The sequence below is a fragment of the Gorilla gorilla genome, chromosome 14 (genome assembly GCF_029281585.2).
Source record: "Gorilla gorilla gorilla isolate KB3781 chromosome 14, NHGRI_mGorGor1-v2.1_pri, whole genome shotgun sequence".
Taxonomy (NCBI): Eukaryota; Metazoa; Chordata; class Mammalia; order Primates; family Hominidae; genus Gorilla; species Gorilla gorilla.
In genome coordinates, this window is record NC_073238.2 from 32,213,839 (window position 1) to 32,232,986 (window position 19,148).

At 41.8% G+C, this 19,148-nt stretch overlaps 1 protein-coding gene and 1 pseudogene across 1 annotated transcript; both read left to right on the forward strand.

The window, feature by feature from the left end:
* Window positions 1-3,963, forward strand: part of LOC109023105 (lysine-specific demethylase PHF2-like) — a 43,123-nt pseudogene extending 39,160 nt beyond the window's left edge.
* Window positions 3,192-3,963, forward strand: LOC134756395 (lysine-specific demethylase PHF2-like). Its single transcript, XM_063697141.1, has one exon. It carries the CDS (start codon window positions 3,192-3,194, stop codon window positions 3,456-3,458), a length of 267 nt encoding a protein of 88 aa, XP_063553211.1. The 3' UTR covers window positions 3,459-3,963.
* Window positions 3,964-19,148: the final 15,185 nt, after the last annotated feature.

Here is a 19,148-nt window from a genome sequence, read left to right on the forward strand (position 1 = left end):
GCAGGAGTGACCACCCTTGCTCAGGCGGGCCCTCAGAGCTGCAGCTTGTGTGGCAGGGGAGGTGTGGTCCTGGCACTGTGGGGGCGGCTCCCGGCAGTGCCTTCTGAGGAGTACTCGAGGCTGACCGTGCTTGATTTTCTCATTGGTGTGGCTTTCAAACCTCAGTCCTGTTCAGTTCCTGTGAAACCCGAAACGCGGCGCAGTCCTGTGTGTCTGAGACAGGGCCTGGGAGGTGGCATTGGTGAGGGCTGCAGCGAGGGTGCCTCCCCCATCACTGGGCACCCCCTGAGTCTGCTGGACCCTCAGTGAGCATTGGGTTTGGGCCTCAGCACTGTCCAGCATGGGCAGCTTTTGTCTAAGTTGCCTCACTAGCCCTAGACTCCCTCTGTGTCTGGGCTTCCTGCGGCAGCTTCCTCTCCCTGTCCCGCTCCAGCAGACCCTCAGTCTTAGGAGCCCTCTTGCTTCTGAGCAGGGACTTGTCCTCATGGGCCACTGCCCCAGGTGCCTCAGTCTCTGTGTCTGGTGACATAGGTGGGTACAGGCATGCAGAGCTGGGTGGCCCGCCTGCCACTGTGTTGTCCTCTTTCTTGTCTCACATGTGGGCTGTCTCTGGTGAGGGGTTCTTGGTACACAAGACCCCATAAAGCACCGGGGTGTGTTCACAGCCACAGGTTTGCCAGCCTTTCTCATTTGAATGGTTTTACTGAAAGTGCCTCTGGTGCTTCTGGGAAGTGGTGGAGAGGCGATGGGCAGCTCGAGAGACAGTGATGCTGATGCAGGAGTCCTGGAGGGGTGGGTCCAGGGAGCAGAGGGAGAGGACAGCAGGCACCCCATGTGCCCCAAGTATGGGCTCAGGAGTGCCCAGATGCAGTGACAGATGTGGCCGGGCCTCCCCTGTAGGGGGGGTGGGCTGCCTTGTCCTGGGGCCAGGTTTGGGCCACAGGGAAGTGGGCAGGGGTGAGGACTAGAAAGGGACGTTGCAGGGGGTACCTGCTGGGCTGAACCACGTGAGTGGTGGGGAAGCCCGGGGCACCTGTCCTGGCTACACACAGCATCTGGAGCCCAGGGCAGACTCCTGACTCAGAGTTTTTGGGTGGGGCCTGGGCCTTGACATTTGTAAAGCTGCCCAGGTAGTTCTGGTGCACAGACAGGTTAGGGTCCTGGCTGTAGGGGTGTTTGGGCTGGGGTGGGGCAGGGCCCCATGAAGAGGCCAGGGCTGGATCCCATGGGAGGGCCCAGCAGGGAGGTACCCAAAGAGCCCAGGACTTGGCCTTGGGGGTCCTTGCCATCCAGCAGCACCAAGCCCCTGGTTCTCTGGGATGACAGTGGTCACCCCATCTCACCACTTTGTGTGTCTAGACAGGCTGATCACATATCGGGTGTTTCAGAAGCTTCTTCTAGAAGGAGGAGAGCCAGTGTAGACAGGAGGTGTGTGCACAGGTATGGAGCATAGGACAAGGATGTAGATGAGAGAAAGGCTGAGCACTATGGGAGGGGCCACCTGAAGCTGAGGGCAGCACAAAGAGAAAGGCTGAGAGTCTGTGGAGCCTGCCAGAAGGGAGTGAGCTTGTGCTGAGCTGAGGTGCAGCTGTGCCTGTTCAGGTGCACATGTAGCTGCAGGTCCATGTGCAGGTGGGTGCAGGTGTGGGGTTAGGTGCAGGTGTAGATGCAGCTGGGGGTGCAGATGTGGGGGCTAGCCACAGGTGTAGATGTAGGTGTGGGAGTAGGTACAGGTATAGATGCAGGTGCGGGTATGCGGTTGGTACAGGTGTAGATGCTGGTGTGGGTGTAGGTACAGGTGTAAATGCAGGTGTGGGTGTAGGTGCAGGTGTAGATGCAGATGCATGTGTGGGTGTGGATGTAGGCACAGGTATAGATGTAGGTGTGGGTATGGGTGTAGACACAGGTGTAGATGCAGGTGAGGGTATGGGTGTAGGCACAGGTGCAGATGCAGGTGTGGGTGTAGGCACAGATGTAGATGCAGGTGCGGGTACAGGTGTAGGCAGAGGTGTAGATGCAGGTGTGGGTTGGGGATAGGTACAGATTTAGACGCAGGTGCAGGTGTGGGGGTAGGTACAGGTGTAGATGCAGATCCGGGTGAGGTGGTAGGTACATATGTAGATGCAGATCCAGGTCTGGGGGTAGGTACAGGTGTAGATGCAGGTGTGGGTGTAGGTGCAGGTGCGTGTGGGTGTAGGCACTGGTGTAGATGCAGGTGCGGGTATGAGTGTAGGTACAGGTGTAGATGCAGGTGTGGGTGTGTGCACAGATGTAGATGCAGGTGGGGGTATGCATGTAGGCACAGGTGTAGGTGCAGGTGTGGGTGTAGGTGTGGGGTTAGGTACAGGTGTAGATCCAGGTGTGGGTGTAGGTGAGCTAGGTGCAGGTGGAGATGTAGGTGCAGGTGTGGGTGTAGGTGCAGGTGTAGACACAGGTGTGGGTGTGGGTGCAGGCACAGGTATAGATGTAGGTGAAGGTATGGGTGTAGGTGCAGGTGTAGATGCAGGTGTGGGTATGGGTGTAGATGCAGGTGTAGATGCAGGTGTGGGGGTAGGTACAGGTGTAGATGCAGATGTGGGGGTAGGTACAGGTGTAGATGCAGGTGTGGGTGTGGAGAAAAGTTGCAGGTCACTGGGGAGAGCATGTGCCATGGGAGGGAGTGGGCTGTGCTGCCCCTTGTCAGGGTGACACGTGGGAAGGTTCCCTGCGAAGTGGGGTAAGGAATGCCCAGGGCTAGTTCTGCAGTTGGGAAAGAGGGACAGGGTGGAATGAAGGAGTACACAGAGTGGCTGGGGTGCAGGAGGGAAGTCGCTGAGTCTGCTTGCCAGCTTTAAGGTGGGAGAGACCAAACCATGACCATGTGAGGGTCTGGACCCTCCTTCCCATCTGCTGTCTTCCCAATTCTCCTCTCCATGCCCATCTCTCTCCCCAGGCCTCCAGCCCTCCCTGTGGAGTATGGGTGGGTGAACAGAGCTGGATGGGGGAGTTGCTGGCCTCTTCCAAAGGAGAAGTCATCAGTTCACTCCCACCCTCTCTGCTCCACGCCCACTGCCTGCCACCAAGGCCAGGAGTTTGTGCAGGAGTTGGTGCAGGCCATGGGCTGTTGTCTAAGTGTCTGGGCTGCAAGCTAAGAGTGTTGCGCTGAGTGCCTGACTCTCCGTGCCCGTAGCCAGCCCCCAGCCTGCCCCAGCATGCAGGAAGCCATTCAGGGAATGCTGTCCATGGCCAACCTGCAGGCCTCCGACTCCTGCCTGCAGACCACATGGCGCACTGGCCAGGCCAAGAGGAGCTCGCTGGCATCCCATGGTGCCCAGAAGAATGGGGGTGGCAGCGGCAAGAGTGCAGGCAAGCAACTGCTGAAGAGGGCTGCCAAGAACAGCGTGGACCTGGGCCACTACGAGGAAGAGCACAAGACACCAGATCTGGGAGTCCCTAGTCTCCGGAACTGTGATAAGTAAATGTTTGTTGTTTAAGCCACCCAGTTTATGGTATTTATGTTGTAGCAGGCCAAATGGACTAGAACATTTATTATTGCATTTACTCAAGTAAATAATATATTAATTTTAAAAAAATCGGTAAACCTTTACATAAAGTTATGTCACAAAGGTTACAGCAACAGAATTTGAATCAAGTTTGCAATATGACATGAGGGTTCTGGCATCTATTTTGTCCCTTTGTATCAAGTTTATTTCTCTAAATAGTTTATGTTTTTAACTTTGGTTACCTGCCAAAAGGGGAAAAGAAAATTCTACTTGTAAGTATAAATATAAAGCAGAAATCCTGTAGTTATGTATATAACGATCTTATAAAATATAATCAGACTGTTGTGATTGTTTCATGTATCAGTGGATGTATATTTACAGTAATACATTTATACATGTAAACTTTAAATTTTAGTTATAGTTCTATGTATATGTATTTTACTGAGCCTCTGAGCATAATAATAATGCCGTTACTAAGTTATTCTCCAGTTCTTTTCCTTACGGGTTAGTCACATTTCTATGTGATATATATGCATGTATCCAGTAGAGAATATCTAAGAGTTGCCAACAGTCTGGATCACAACCACCATGAAAGGAACCACCACCAGCTTCCTTTAGATTATATTTTCTTCTAGTGAATATAAGAATTTGATTTTAGATATTTAGCAAAGTCTTAAAGACACAAACTCTGTTCAAAGAGTAGTGGATGAAGCACGAGGCAAGAGTCAGAATCCATGGGATCCAGCTGGGTATATTTGAGACCCTAGGCAAATCCCTTTACCGAATGGGGGCCTCGACTCTTATTATTAAAAAAAAAATCAACATGGGGTATAAAGCATGGTTTTTACATTGAACAGGAAAGAAAACAAACTCATAAAGGAAAAGGCAATTTATTCACTTGTTTTATTAATACAATGAAAGCCCTAGGGATGTGTTTTACTCTTAATCTTAGCCAAAAGGCTGAGAAGTGATTGGGATAACGTGTTTTAGAGCTGGCCTTAGACAAAGCAGAATGCAGGAGCTGTTTTCCCAGGTTGGGCACCATTCTTAGGAAGGTGTTTCCCAGCAGCTTCAGGTTCAATTCTCTCTTCTTAGTGATGAGGTTATCTCTATCCTGAGAGCTCCCGATTAAAATCCCCTCAGTCTTTTTGGCTTTAATTGGTCAGGCTTGATCACATACTTTCTCTAATAGTTACTGTGGCCAGAGTGGCTGATTTAAAAAAAAAACAAAAACAAAATACTGATCAGCTATCTTTACTACTGTAGCCAATGGTAAGGACAGTTCTTCCTGAGTTACAGACAATGCTGCAGTTGTGGTGCCTGTAGGCAAATCAGGGACCCAAAGAAAGGAAAATAGATTTTGGGAAAGCAAAGCTACAGATATCCATCACAAATGACCAATCTTTCTTCCTTTTTTTTTTTTTTTTTAGGTAAGGTCTCGCTGTCTTGCCTAGGTTGGAGTTCAGTGGCATGATCATAGCTCACTGCAGCCTCGATCTCCCAGGCTCAAATGATCCTCCCACGGGCCCAGGGGGGTTGTGGAGTCCCTGGCTTGCACCCAGGGTGCGTGTCTCCAACACGGTGGGGGGGCACCTGAAAGTGGCAAAAAGTGCCCTGGAGCACGGGAACAGGACGCCAGGCTTGCAGGGGGACGTCGAGGCAGCCCGGTGAAACAAGCGCGAGGCCGAGGAGGAGGCTGTGGTCATCCCGAGTAGGCCAGTGCCCTCCTGGCCACTTCTGCACCGGCCCTGGCTGGGTGGGGGATGGTCGTGGAGTCCCTGGCTTGCACCCAGAGTGCCTGTCTTCCCCATGGGGGGCACCTGAAAGCAGCAAAAAGTCCCCCGGGGCTCAGGGACAGGACGCCAGGCTTGCAGGGAGACGTTGAGGCAGCCCGGGGAAACAAGCGGCAAGGCCCAGGAGGAGGCTGTGGTCATCACGAGTTGGCCAGTGCCATCGCGGGAGCCCCTGTGCTACCAGGGAGGCATCGTGGAGTCCCCAGCTTGCACCCAGGGTGGGGTCTCCGACACGGAGGGCACCCCAATGGGGCAAGAAGTCCCCCGGGGCATAGGGACAAACACCAAGCTTGCAGAGTGACGTTGAGACAGCCCGGGGACAAAAGGAGTAATGATGAGGAGGAGGCTGGGGTCCTCTGAGGCCAGTGCCTTCCCGGCAGCACCTGCACGCGGGGGTCGTGGAGTCCGTGGCTTGCACCAAGGGTGCGTGTCTACACCACGGTGGGCACCGCAAAGTGGCAAGAAGTGCCCCGGGGCACGGGGACAGGACTCCAGGCTTGCAGGGGAACGTTGAGGCAATGCGGTGAAAAAAGTGGTGAGTCCGAGGAGGAGTCTGGGGTCGTCCCGCGGAGGCCAGTGCCTTCCTGGCAGTCCCTTCCCCGGCCCGTGAAGGTCCTGGAGTCCCTGGCTTGCACTCAGAGTGCGCGTCTCCCCCACAGGGGGCACCCCAAAGCGGCAAGAAGTCCCCCGGGGCAGGGGAATAGGATGCCAGGCTTGCAGGTGGATGTTGATGCAGCAGGTGGAAAAAAGCAGCGAGGCCCAGGAGGAGGAAGGGGTCATCCCGCGGATGCCATTGCCTTTCCGGCAGCTCCTGCGCCCGGCCCGGCGTGTCGTGGAGTCGCTGGCTAGCACCCAGGGTGCTTGTCTCCCATATGGGCGGCACCCCAAAGTGGCAAGAAGTCCCCTGGATCACGGGTACAGGACGCCAGGCTTGCAGGGGGAGGTTGAGGTAGCCGGGGGAAAAAGCAGTGAGGCCGAGGAGGAGGCTGGGATCATCCCTCAGAGGCCAGTGCCTTCTCTGCAGCCCCTGCGTGGGGCCCCGGGGGTCGTGGAGTCCCCGGCTTCACCCAGTGTGTGTGTCTCCCCCACCGGGGGTTCTCCAAAGCGGCAAGAAGTCCCCCGGGTCACGGGGACGGGATGCCAGGCTTGCGGGGGTATGTTGAGGCAGCCCAGAGAAAACAGCAGCGAGGCCGAGGCGGCGGCTGTGGTTGTCCCACAGATGGTAGTGCCTTCCCGGAAGCCCCTACGCAGGGCCGGGAGGGTTGTGGAATCCCTGACTTGCACCCAGGGTGCGTGTCTCCCCCACGGGCGACACCCCAAAGCGGCAAGAAGTTCCCTATGGGACAGGGACAGGACGCCAGGTTTGCAGGGGGACGTTGGGGCATCTGGGGAAAAAAGCGGCGAGGCCCCCGGACGAGGCTGGGGTTCTCCCGCAGAGGCCAGTGCCTTTCCGGCAACCCCTAAGAAACCATGATTCAGGCAGACTTTACAAGGCAATGACCCCTTTGCTTTCAATGTATAATAGCACGTCCCTAAAACTGTGAAAGAAAAGGACTACTGATGGCTACACAATTTAGTCACAATCACAGTCATGTGACTTGCTTTAGTTTAATGACATTCAATGCCTTTTTAAAAAACATACCTGTCATTAATTGCTTCTGCATTATGATTGCTAGGGTAAGTTTCTTTAAATACAGTGCTTTATTCTAATAAATTTTCAGGTGTACGATAAAAACCCTGATGTCATAGTAAATGAATATTTCCTGGGGAATAAGTTGTCCATGTCTTTGCAACCAATGCATGCTTTCACAGAAAACTTCCCCCAGTGGGATTCTGGCATCTGGGATAGTTTATTTCACTTAATAGGAACGTGCAGTTTACTGTCCTGGAGGAGTTTATGCAACATTTGATCAACTGTTATACTATTTCTTAAGATGAAATAAATACATGTAAGATTTCACAGAAGATCTCTCTGTGTAAATATAAATTCTCGATATTTACTGGCTATTTCAAAGTGTGGTAGAAAAAGCAGCCACTGTGATTGTAAGGGCAGATGCACTCACAATAAAGAGGGGATTTTACTGAATATGGAGGAGCTGAACTGATGATTTAAAATTTATCAGAATATGATAGGAGTCCTCTTTAACCACTCTGAGCTATTTGTAATAAATAAACTCGAGTAATTTTTGTCTTCAAAAATTAAAGTTACGCTTCATCATGTTGCTCTAATTCTTGGCAAATCCTCAGTTGTTTTGCTCTGCAAAGTGTTTTATTAATGTTGATGTTGACATTCTCCACAACGTTAGTAGTAATGACTTAGAACCTAGACTTATTAAAGAGATTACATTTTTACTTTTACATTTTTACAGAAACTTAATTTTTGGGTTCTAAAATGATGTCTCTGTCCAAGTTTGCAACATTGACACTTTTACCTTAATGTTACCCATGGAAAAAAATCAATCAGCTGAATTAGATTTATTTTTACAGGAAAATGTATAATTAAATTCATGAAACCCCACTATTATAAGAAATGATATATCATATCTCTCTGTATAGATATGCCCTTTACAAGCAAAGTGGATAATAGACTGTTTACTCACAAAACATTTCATATCTTTGCATCATATCACGTGCAATATGGTGAAATAAGAATAGTTTTAACCTTAGGATCAAATATTCGGTTCAAATCTCAGCTTTACCACTTACAAACTTTGTAAACTTGGATTTTATTTATGTGTTTATTCATTTATTTTACCATTTGAAGCATCAGATTATATAACAATAAAATTAATAGTAATTCATAATGTACATAATGGTTTGTAGATTACAGAATGGCAGTAAAAAAAAGTCTCACACAATGATTGGAGCATAACAGAGATTAAATAACTCATTTCTCCTTGTCTTCCCTTCCTCCACAAGTGAGTAGCTTACATGTTTTCCATTGTGAATACCTGATAAATATGTTTTTACTTGGTTTACTAAACAGTTAAATACACACAGATTGACCAATTTCCTTTAAAAAAGTTGTAAAGGTATTTTCACAGATTAAATTTAGAAAAATGTTACCTTAATTTTTTAAATCATCTTCTGACATTTAGTCAATAATTCCTCTGTATTGTCAGGAATTGAATGAAATAATATATTTCACATAGTGCATTGAATGAAATACATATGTAATTATTCAACTACATGTTACTTATTGATACATACTACATTTTGTAAATTAAAAGTTTACCTGAGAGCAAAAAAAACAATAAACAAGAATTCTTATTACAACATTTTTATTAGTAGTAAAAACTTAAAATAACCCAAATAAATGTACAAAAACATACAATCACAGAGAAATAATATTATTTTTCCCCTTATTACTAAGCGGAGAAAAAAATTCTAACAAATTTTTGATAGTATGTAGAGAATAGAATCCATTATTGCATTTTTGTAAATAGTAAAAAGAATGAAAATATATATAGATATTATGTGTAGAAAAAGGAAGAAAGGGAACTGAAAACAGTTATTGGAAGGGGAAGGTGATTATGTGGGTCTTTCTCTTCCTGTATTATGTAGTTCTCTAATGCTTAAACTTTGTAATACATTATATATTAGAGTACATATTAATATTATCCTTTGGAAATAATATAACCTTCTGACTAAAAATGAAGAAAATAATTTGAGAGCTTGTCTATTAAGGCAAATGACTAAGGTGATTCAACTATATATGTCTCAGTTTTCTCATCTAGCAATTCTCATCTAACAAACATCTAATCTACTTTATAGAATTGTGGAAATAACTTGAAATAATGCAAGAGAGACCACTCTGCAATATATAGTGCCATCTCATAATTCGAAACCCAAAAATGGATTTGCTTTGAACTGTTGATAAGATTACCTTGCCCACCTCTAATTCAAGGTGGAAGACAGTGCAGTAAATGGCTCTTACGGAGATAAAACACTGCCTTCCTTAGCAGCTAGGTTTAACTCCTTCAGAGACAGGCTATTGTCATCAGTTAGTGTTGAAAAACTAATCTCACACTTCCAAAAGAAAAGCTCAATTATCGTGTTGCAGCAAACCTAAAGAATAGTCATATGCAACAGTGGTCATCAGATTCTTTATTAAAATGATTTATGATTCATATCTAAGACACTTCTAAATATTCATATTGATGTCCTAGAAGTACTGATGCAAGACAGACTGAGCCCACATAGTTATAAAGTTATCTAGAAAAACATAGCAAAGGACTGCAAATGACTTTGTAAAAGTAGGTTAGCTCATTTACAGAGTGTTCTTTTCCAGTTTTTTAGCAATGAAAATGAAAAAATAAAGACAGCATGGCAGCTTCCTTAGCAGCTTTTGACAGATTGAGGCAGTTAGAACCTCACAAATAAGGACCGCATTAGTGGTACTAACATTTGCTGCCCTTCACCCAAGAAAACTTCCATAATTATTATCATGTATTTACATCACCAAATTAAGTTCAGTACTTGCATTGTGGCTTAAAATGCATATTCATTGTGATTTGATTATTCATTAGCATACCAAATATAGAAAATCTGGGCTATGGAAATGTTGGAAGCTAAATTTCACTGTCCTCAAACTAGATTGTTTGTAAAAAACCTACTCATCATGGCCTCTTATGTGTACATTTCTCAGATTTGCCTCTCCTTCAATTAAAATCCAGGATTAGACAATAAGATGCTCCACATTTCATTTCAATAAGCAGAGCTAAATCTTTCATATGTATCATAATTTGTCTATCCTCCAAGTAAATCTCAATTATAATTAGAAAATCAAATGCAACTTTCTTAATAGAAGAGTGAAATTTGACATTTTTCTAAACCTAGTAATATTTAGATTCACAATATCTTATAATTTAGTTCCTTGGGGTTTTTTCTTTATACTGAAAATGGTAGGTGTTAAAAAATATTTTGGAAAACTCTGAGAATAAAGAAAAACCTAGCAGTTAATTAAGATGAAATTATAGTGTTTTAACTAAATTTAATATAGCAAATAACACTTAGAATGTCAATGATGTGTCATCAACATAGGAAATCACACAAATTAAACAGAGATTGGATGAGAGAGACAATCCTTGACTCCAGGGAGCTTATTATTCAGTAGGGAAGTACCATGCGAAAGTATTGTAAAACAAATATTTACACTTCATTGAGCTCTTATAATTTTTTTTTTTTTTTTGAGACAGAGTCTCACTTTGTCACTCAGGCTGGAGTGCAGTGGCACGATCTCGGCTCACTGCAACCTCCACCTCCCAGGTTCAAGCGATTATCCTCCTCAGCCTCCTGAGTAGCAGGAATTACAGACACACATCACCACGCCTGGCTAATTTTTGCATTTTTAGTAGCGATGCACCATGTTGGTCAGGCTGGTCTTGAACCCCTGACCTTGTGATCTGCCTGCCTTGGCCTCCCAAAGTGCTGGGATTACAGCCGTGAGCCACCATGCCTGGCTGAGCACTTATAATTTTAAATGCAGTACTTTTACCGCAATCTCTAAAATACCAATGCTAGTCATGGTAAGGAAAATTTTTCTTTTTTTTAATGTAGAAAGGCAGTCTCACTATGTTGGCCACTGGTCTCACTTGGCCTCAAGCAATCTTCCCACCTCGGCCTGCCAAAGTGCTGGGATTACAGGCATCATGCTTACTACATGTTAGTCATCATCCAAGGCACCCCAAACATTATCTTGTTTAACCTGTCCACACACAGAAAACAGATTTAAATCTTTACATAAACTAGAAAATAATTTGTCTAGATGTAAGATTCTGTTGAGCACAGAAATCTCATGAAATTATCAATAATATATACGAGACAATATAGGATACATTTGCGAGAGAATTCAAGCAAAGGATCTAAGTGGCAAAATGGAAGGCAGCTTTATCTGTTTGCTCACTGATTTATACCAAGTTCCTAGAACTATTTCTCATAAATAAAATATGCTCAATAAATATGTGTGAGATTGAATTAAATTTCAGGGAAATAAGTTTGCAATCACTGGGTGTAGAGATTAGGATGGGAGTTAGATAAGGAGTCAAAAAACGCTATCTGAAGGCAGTTTTAAAGCTCTCACTGGCATTTGAACTGTCGTTAAGGTCCTTCCAGTCAAATCATCTTCCCACTGCAGCTTGTCTAATTGCAAAATGATCGTTGAAGCCCTTTTGAACACTCTTCATGTTAAGAGTATCTCCAAAATTACTTTCTAAATGTAGTAATACTTAGATAAGCATGGTCAGATGCAAAGTAAGAGCATGTCACCTATGAGAAAATAGAACATTTCAGTGTCTGTGAACTTGGAGGGTTATATGGTTATGCTTATGGCTGGTAAAAATTAAATTACTGGAGTCATGGAGGTGGAAAAACTGTGAAGTGATTGAATTATACCATATAGTCATAAACTTTGCAGAAGGCAAGGCAGAGGGTGAAAATGTAGACCAGGTGCTGCAATCACTGAGGAAAAAGGAAGAATGTCTGGGGGAGCACAGTAAATGACTATTAATGGACAGAAAGCAAATTCTGTCAAGATAAACTGAAGAAGAGGATGAAATAACTGCATCTGGCCACTTGCAGTGAGCAAAGAATGTGCAAAAGCTTTCTTTCTGTTACTATGAATTCCTGGGGAGCACATTATCAACCAGACATAGTGTTTTGGGGAAAGGCAAAAAAAAAGTGATATTCTAGGAAAAGTCTAAGAATAAAACCGTACAGGATGTATTTACTGATTAAGTGCCCAGACTATTCTGGTCTCTTTGCTAGGCACTTTGGATGTAGAATTGTTTTTATTCTCAAAATAAGCATTTCAAAGGGAAGTTAATATGTGAATAACGGAACACACACAAATCAGGTGATTTTGATGAGAGCAGGACTGAGGTAATTATGATCCAGCACAGGGGCAACATTGAGAAAGGAACAATAGGCAAAGGCAGGCGGATAAAACAAGAGGTTTAGGAAGTATGAGGATATGGGATGGACATGTGACAATAGAAAAATAAAGTACAGAATTTAAAATAATATAATTTAAAAAATTGACGAGTCTGGGCAAAATAGACCGCACTTCTACAAAAAAAAAAAAAAAATAGCCAATCTCAGCAGCTCATACCTATAATCACAGCTACTCGAGAGGATAAGGTGGAGGATCACTTGAGCCCAGCAGTTAGAGGTTACAGTGAGCTAGGATCACACCACTGCACTCCAGCCTGGGCTACAGAGCGAAACACTGTCTCTAACGAAAAGGAAAAAAACAAAAGTAAAGATTAGTCTGCCGAATTTTAATATTTGGATTGCTACTACATATAATCATAAAATTATTAGCTACCAAATAGTTTTAAAGACCACCGGTGTCAACCATAGCTTAATATGATTTTATGAAAGTTAGTCACCCCAGAACAATGTAATATTTTTGTGATAATGATGGTTAAAAAAAAGGCAAGACTTTTAATAGATCTGGATCCTAGTAAGTCCTCTGATACAGACTCATATGACATTTTTCACCAAGAAATTTGGAATATTTTGTAAGGTCAATGTATAACTGGTGTAAAGGTCATACCCATAGGTGATGATCAATGATTATGGGACAAACTAGGGTCGCATATTGAGAGCTGTCCCACTGGGGTCAGTTCTCAGGCCCACTATTGTCATACACTTTATCAATGGCTTGGAAGATAATCTCATCCACCAGCTTAATGAGAACATTATCTGTCCAATCTCGGAAGGCTGCCAACACTGCAAAGCACAAGAATAGAATCCAAGTGTCCCTGATTAATTTTGTTCCATCAAAAGTGTGACGTAAACCATAGGGACACACCCTCTATATTTAAAGGCTGCACAGTATTTGATTATAAGCATTAACACACCAGCATAGCCCTAGACCATAACTAAAGACACAGGAATTCCTTTATTGACCATTGTGAATTCCAATAGTATTCAGTTTATTGAGTATCACAAGGCCTTCTATGTTCTAATTGGAGCATTGTTTTCTTTTTTTCAATTTAAAAAAGGATACCACACACGGAAATACCCAACAAATGCTAATTGATAGAATATAAAAATAAATTAATATAATTTACTTAATTAATAATTTAAACTTACATACGATAAATTAATTTTATTCCAAAAAAGTTTTACATTCTCTTGCTCCACGTTTTATAGATAGTAAACATTCAAGAAATATTTGTTAAATAAATTGATAATCTGAAAAGGAAACTTGAGAAGCAACAGATAATTTAAGAAAAATTTATTTATTTATATTAATTTATATTTACCGTTCATTTAACTGGCATCTATTGTGCTTTTAGTATTTGTCAGATATGTGTTAGGCAATGGGAATACAGTAATGAATGAGTCATTGAGGCTGCTCAGAGGAGCAAACAGCCTCGTTTAAAAAAAAAATAAAAGCAATGAGTACTATGATACGTGACAAATACTAGAAGGAATACATGACAGGTCATTATGGACAGTGGAGAGAGAGAGGCTGTCTAAATTGAGACACGATGGTGATCCGAATAAGAAAAAATTTAATGTTTGAACTGAAGTTTTAAGGATGAGCATGCCTTAACTATGGTGTGTGTGTGTGTGTGTGTGTGTGTGTTATAGGCAAAAAAACTACAGCTGACCTTCAGTGTTCATGGGTGATTGATTCCAGGACCCTCATCAGATAATAAGACTGGCAAATGTCCAAACATCTTATATAAAATGCTGCAATATTTGCATATAACCTATGAGTATGCTCCTGTATACTTTAAATTATCTCCAGATTACTTATAATGCCTAAATACGGAGCCTACACATCATTTAATTATCGTGGATTCAACAGAATTCAGTGCATGGAAAATTCAAGTTTTGCTTTTTGAAATGCAGCAGCTTAAATAAAATCAAATGGAATTGAAGCTAAGCATCATAGTTTCTGTCAGTGTTTTAACATTAGAACAGAATGTTCACAAAATATTGATATTTATTCCTGAAAGTTATTAAAAATAGAATTTTAAAAATTGATCTTTCCCATTTTATATAGGAAACAAAAGTTTAAGAGCTAGAATTGCTATCTAAAGTCCTCTCTTGCTTTGAAATGAAATATGTTGCTTGGATTATGAGTGAGAAAACACATTTATTGAGCATTTATTTCATGTCTGACATGAATATACACTTTTCACCTAGGATACTTCTTATAGCTTTCCCATATTATCACTGGTTTAATCCAGTGAAAGGTTATTTCTCTTTTACATGGCCATGCAAGTTACTAGAAGACTTTACTCACTGTATCTATTTGAAGATCCATGTGGAAAAAAGCTTTCAAGGTCATAACTAAGAAGACAACATGGAGAATTGAGTCCCAGTTTGTCACACTTCACAAATCACTGCTGCTTACATTTAGAAGCAAGTCCCAAGGTTAAACCTGTTGTCAAAACAGCAGCAACAACAACAACAACAATGCAACCGTGTGTCAAGAAGTGAAAAATAAGAGACACTATAGAAGAGGTGCTGCACTGCCCAAGTGTACAGAAACGTGGGCAGGGAAGTGAGTATCACTATGAGCAGCGGGCTTCCTCTTGAATTGGTGCCTTCTATGAGCATCTACTCTGCTTATGTCTTGGCCACATTGTCACTTAGCACAGCTTTCACTGCTGCCTCTTGTGTTCTTTGTGGACCTTAGGGAATCACTAAAGGAATGAAGACAAAGAAGTGGAGGTGAGACAAGACAAAGAGGAAGACAAAGAACAGGAGGGGACCTCTGATCAGCCTGCCTTTTTATGTTGATGATTGCTTCTTATTAATAAAACTGTGTGAGACATTGGAGCTGAAGAAAGGATAAAATTTGATCCCTCCCTGGTGTTTAAATTGCTTTTCACACAGCCCCATGGAGGTTATCTCATAGCATAATAAACACTACCTCGTAGGAACAGGGAAGTAAGAAGTTTTAACTGGCTGGCCGCGGTGGCTCACGCCTGTAATCCCAGCACTTTGGGAGGCCAAGGCGGGTGTATCTCCTGAGGTCAGGAATTTGAGACCAGCATGGCCAACATGGTGAAACCCCATCTCTACTAAAAATACAAAAATTAGCCAGGTGTGGTAGCAGGCACCTGTAATCCCAGCTACTTGGGAGGCTGAGGCAGGAATCCCTTGAACCCGGGAGGCAGAGGTTGCAGTAAGCCGAGATCGTGCCACTCCACCCCAGCCTGGGCAACAGAATGAGACTCTGTCCATTTCAAAAAAAAAAAATAATAATTTGTAACTGACCAAGTGAAAAATAAAAATAATGATCTCCATTTAGTTAAATTGTTAATAGATGAATAAACAATTCAACGTTAGACTATCAACTCACAAAACAAGCAAGTTTGCAATTAACACATCACATCTGTTCCTGACTCTTAAAAGTTAAATTTCAAATTTACAGAGGATTGGATGATGACCTTGTTAGGAATTAAACTGAACAAGCTGTTGTTAGGAAACAGAGAGCAATTCTTGCCAAAAATCTAATTTATTTCTCTCCTCACATGCTTAAGTCAACTTAAATAGCGTTTATCAGCAGCATCAGCATTAGCGTTATAGTTTTGTTAAATGAATCTAATCATAGAATTAAAACTTTAAAATGTAATTGCTCTATACTATGTTAACTAGAAATAAGCTTATATATGTATTGTAATATGCAAATATATATGAAAATATGTGTTTTGTTAATTGCATTTATTCATATACATTTATGTATATTCTTGGAAAAATTATATACTTACATTTTAGAAACATATTAATATTTTTCTACATTCCCATTTATTTCCAATAATAAGGAAGCCAGTGTCCCTGGTCTGCTGTTCAAATTCAAGATGGAATCATCTTTGATAACATATATTGGAATGAATTTCTTGATCTAGGAATATACATGACCCATTATTTCTAACATCATACAATATTTTGAGAGCAGCTGCTAAGTAAAAGTATCACATGATAGCCCGCAAAAACATCATCAATGCAATTATTTCTCCCTTCCACCCACATTCTCTTTAAAAAGCTGACAGTGCAGCCTTCAGTCTGTGGTTGAAAGTCCAAGAGTCCCAAAGCCGAATAACTTGGAGTCCGATATTCGAGGACAGGAAGGATCCAGCAGGGAGAAAGATGGAGGCTGGGAAACTAAGCCAGTCTAGTTTCTCCAGGTTCTTCTGTCTGCTTTTATTCTGGCCACACTGGCAGCTGATTAGGTGATGCCCACCCAGACTGAGGGTGAATCTGCCTTCCCCAGTCCACTGACTAAAATGTTAATCTCCTTTGGCAATACCCTCACAGACACACCCAGGAACAATACTTCATATCCTTCAATCCAATCAAATTGACACTCAATGTTAATCATGATAGGTGGTAATGGACAATAGAAGTGATGTAGCTGGTATCTGCGGCTGCTACAGTAAGACCTAATTGCATGGGATACTGCATTTCAAGGCAGCGTACTTTCATGAATAGCACCGTTAATGTTAAGTATTTGGAAAGATTCATTGACATTTCTGGGACTCTTGCTATTACACTCACTCCCCACAGCTTCCTCCCAGGCTTTCTCTCAGGTTCTCGCTCTTTCTCTCTCCGCACCTACTTAATTCTTCCTCTCCTTCTAGGAGCTGGCCTTCCTCTGCTCCACTCCCGTATCGCCAGGTACCAAATTGGGGCACTCTTTCTATGCAAGTGTAGTTTTTAACCTATACCAGTGTCCCTTTCATTACTAATCTGTGTGTTTCACTTAAATAGAAAGATTTATTAGAGTCTTAGAGAGCTGGGAGAATCTCCAAGAAGGACAGCAACAACAGAAGTTAAGAAAAAGCTCAATCATATTTAGTTATCTTTAAATGAAAGCCCCAACACTATTTTTTATAGTTCTAAGCACTAAGGATTTTAATAATTACATGCTAGGACTTCCACTAGACCTGAAAACAAGACCTGAATACCCACTGAAACTGTGCTGCCTGCTTTCTAAAGAAGCCAACACTCCTCAATATAGTTGCTTCCTCTGATTGCTCGCTTCCTTCCTCTGATTCAATGTAGTTATAACTACTTAGAGGAACCACAGCTGTATGGGAGTCCATCTGCAAAGGAATCTGAAAATGGTAATTATCTATGTATGTATGTATGTATGTGTTCATCTATGTATCTATTAATAATTTGTTTTGTTCATTTGTTTTTAGTTTACCACATTTTTATTAAATAAAATTGTATTAGAAAGTGATTGAAATGAATATTGATTCAATCCATAGTACTCTCAAAACATCTCATTCTAATTTGAAGTGATTATTTAATCCTGAAAAATCTTTGAAAAAATTTTATGAGTACATATTTAAAGTATTTCCCACAGTAAAAATAACCAAATAATTTGATGAATCATGATATCTACAAAAGAACATTAAACATCTCATTTAGTAGCCCTAGATAATATTTAACACATTTTATACATATATTAGCTGCCTTCAGATAGAGAGTTCTACAAACATAATATAGTTTGTTAATATCTAGCATTATATGGAATAATGAAATGCATTTTATTTGTTCTGCTAACAGTTGCCTAAATAGAGGTCTAACATTTGGTGCAATGGATGAATTTACTGAATCACCCTTCTGGGAGAGGTGGCCCAGAAGATGCATAAAGTTTGTTTGCCTTCATGCAAAGTTATGTTCTTTCTGGACTTTCAGAGTGTAGAAGTAGCAAAAGTTAAAAATAGCATTCACAAAGAGTGGAGAAAAAAGACCACAAATGTAAAAAATATCAGTGTAATTCTCTTTAATGCAGAATTAAAGATAATGACGTTAACTAAAGAGACTTGGCCTGAAACTTATTCAGATAAAACAAAATTCCAAAAGAGTATTACATGGGCCCTAAAGTAATTTATTTATTTCTTAATGGTGTGTAAAATGTCTTACAATTGTTTTTCATCAGTGCTTTTCTTTTACTATCCTCAGAATATATGGGATTAAAATTAGGTAATTTAGAATCGCAATGAACATATTTACCATGGTATTCACTTGGTTTTTTCCCATCCAAACTAAAATGAAAACATTCCAGGTCATTTTATTTTCAGAATAAAACCTCAAAACAGCAGAGTTCTAACAAAAGATTGAAATAGTTGCTCAATTATCAAACAAATGATAGTTGCAAGTTTTTACTAAAAAATGAATATTCATAATAACCTCCAAAAATAAAGAATGAGGATGCTATAGGTAATCATTTCAATCAAGAATGCAGGTGTCAGATTCCCAGGTGATGGGGGTTAGGCACTGTGGTATAAACCTGGCTATGGCCAAATGGAGACAATAGGTACCGGGTTTTGTCTTTTTGGTTTATTTTTTGTCTTTTATATAATTGAAGAAAATATTATGTATCCAAGAAAATATATGTTTTCAATTTCTTTCTGCCAAAGGTTTCTTCAGCACAGTCTTTGATTCATTATAATATTTTCTCTACTGATATCTCAAAAATAATATAACATTATTTTATTTTGCAGTGTGGAAATCCAAAATCCAATTATAATTTTGTGTTCTTGGAAATGTGCTGTGTTTCAATGCCAAATATTTTATGCTTGTTTAAAAGAATAATAAGAGGAGGAGTAAAACAAGAGAAGAAAAAGACCATAAAGGAACAGGAGGAGGATAGTAGTCGTCATATGAGTGGTAAATCAGAAGGGAGGTCTTCATTTCTCTCTTTCTCCTTGTCTCAATCTGTACATCCATCTGGATTTGTATTGATCTTTATGTTCTATCCTCTTTCATTTCCAGGGATGTGTCACATTTTTCCCAAATCTAATGTTCAGTCTTTCACAGGAAAAAATGGGGAGGCATGTTTTCCCATCTCTTCCATTATCATGGATTTTGCTTCATAGATCATCCACTACCCTAT

What these genes read in the sequence shown, in the direction of transcription:
- LOC134756395 (XM_063697141.1), top strand. Translation starts at nt 3,192, where the DNA reads ATGCAGGAAGCCATTCAGGGAATGCTGTCCATGGCCAACCTGCAGGCC.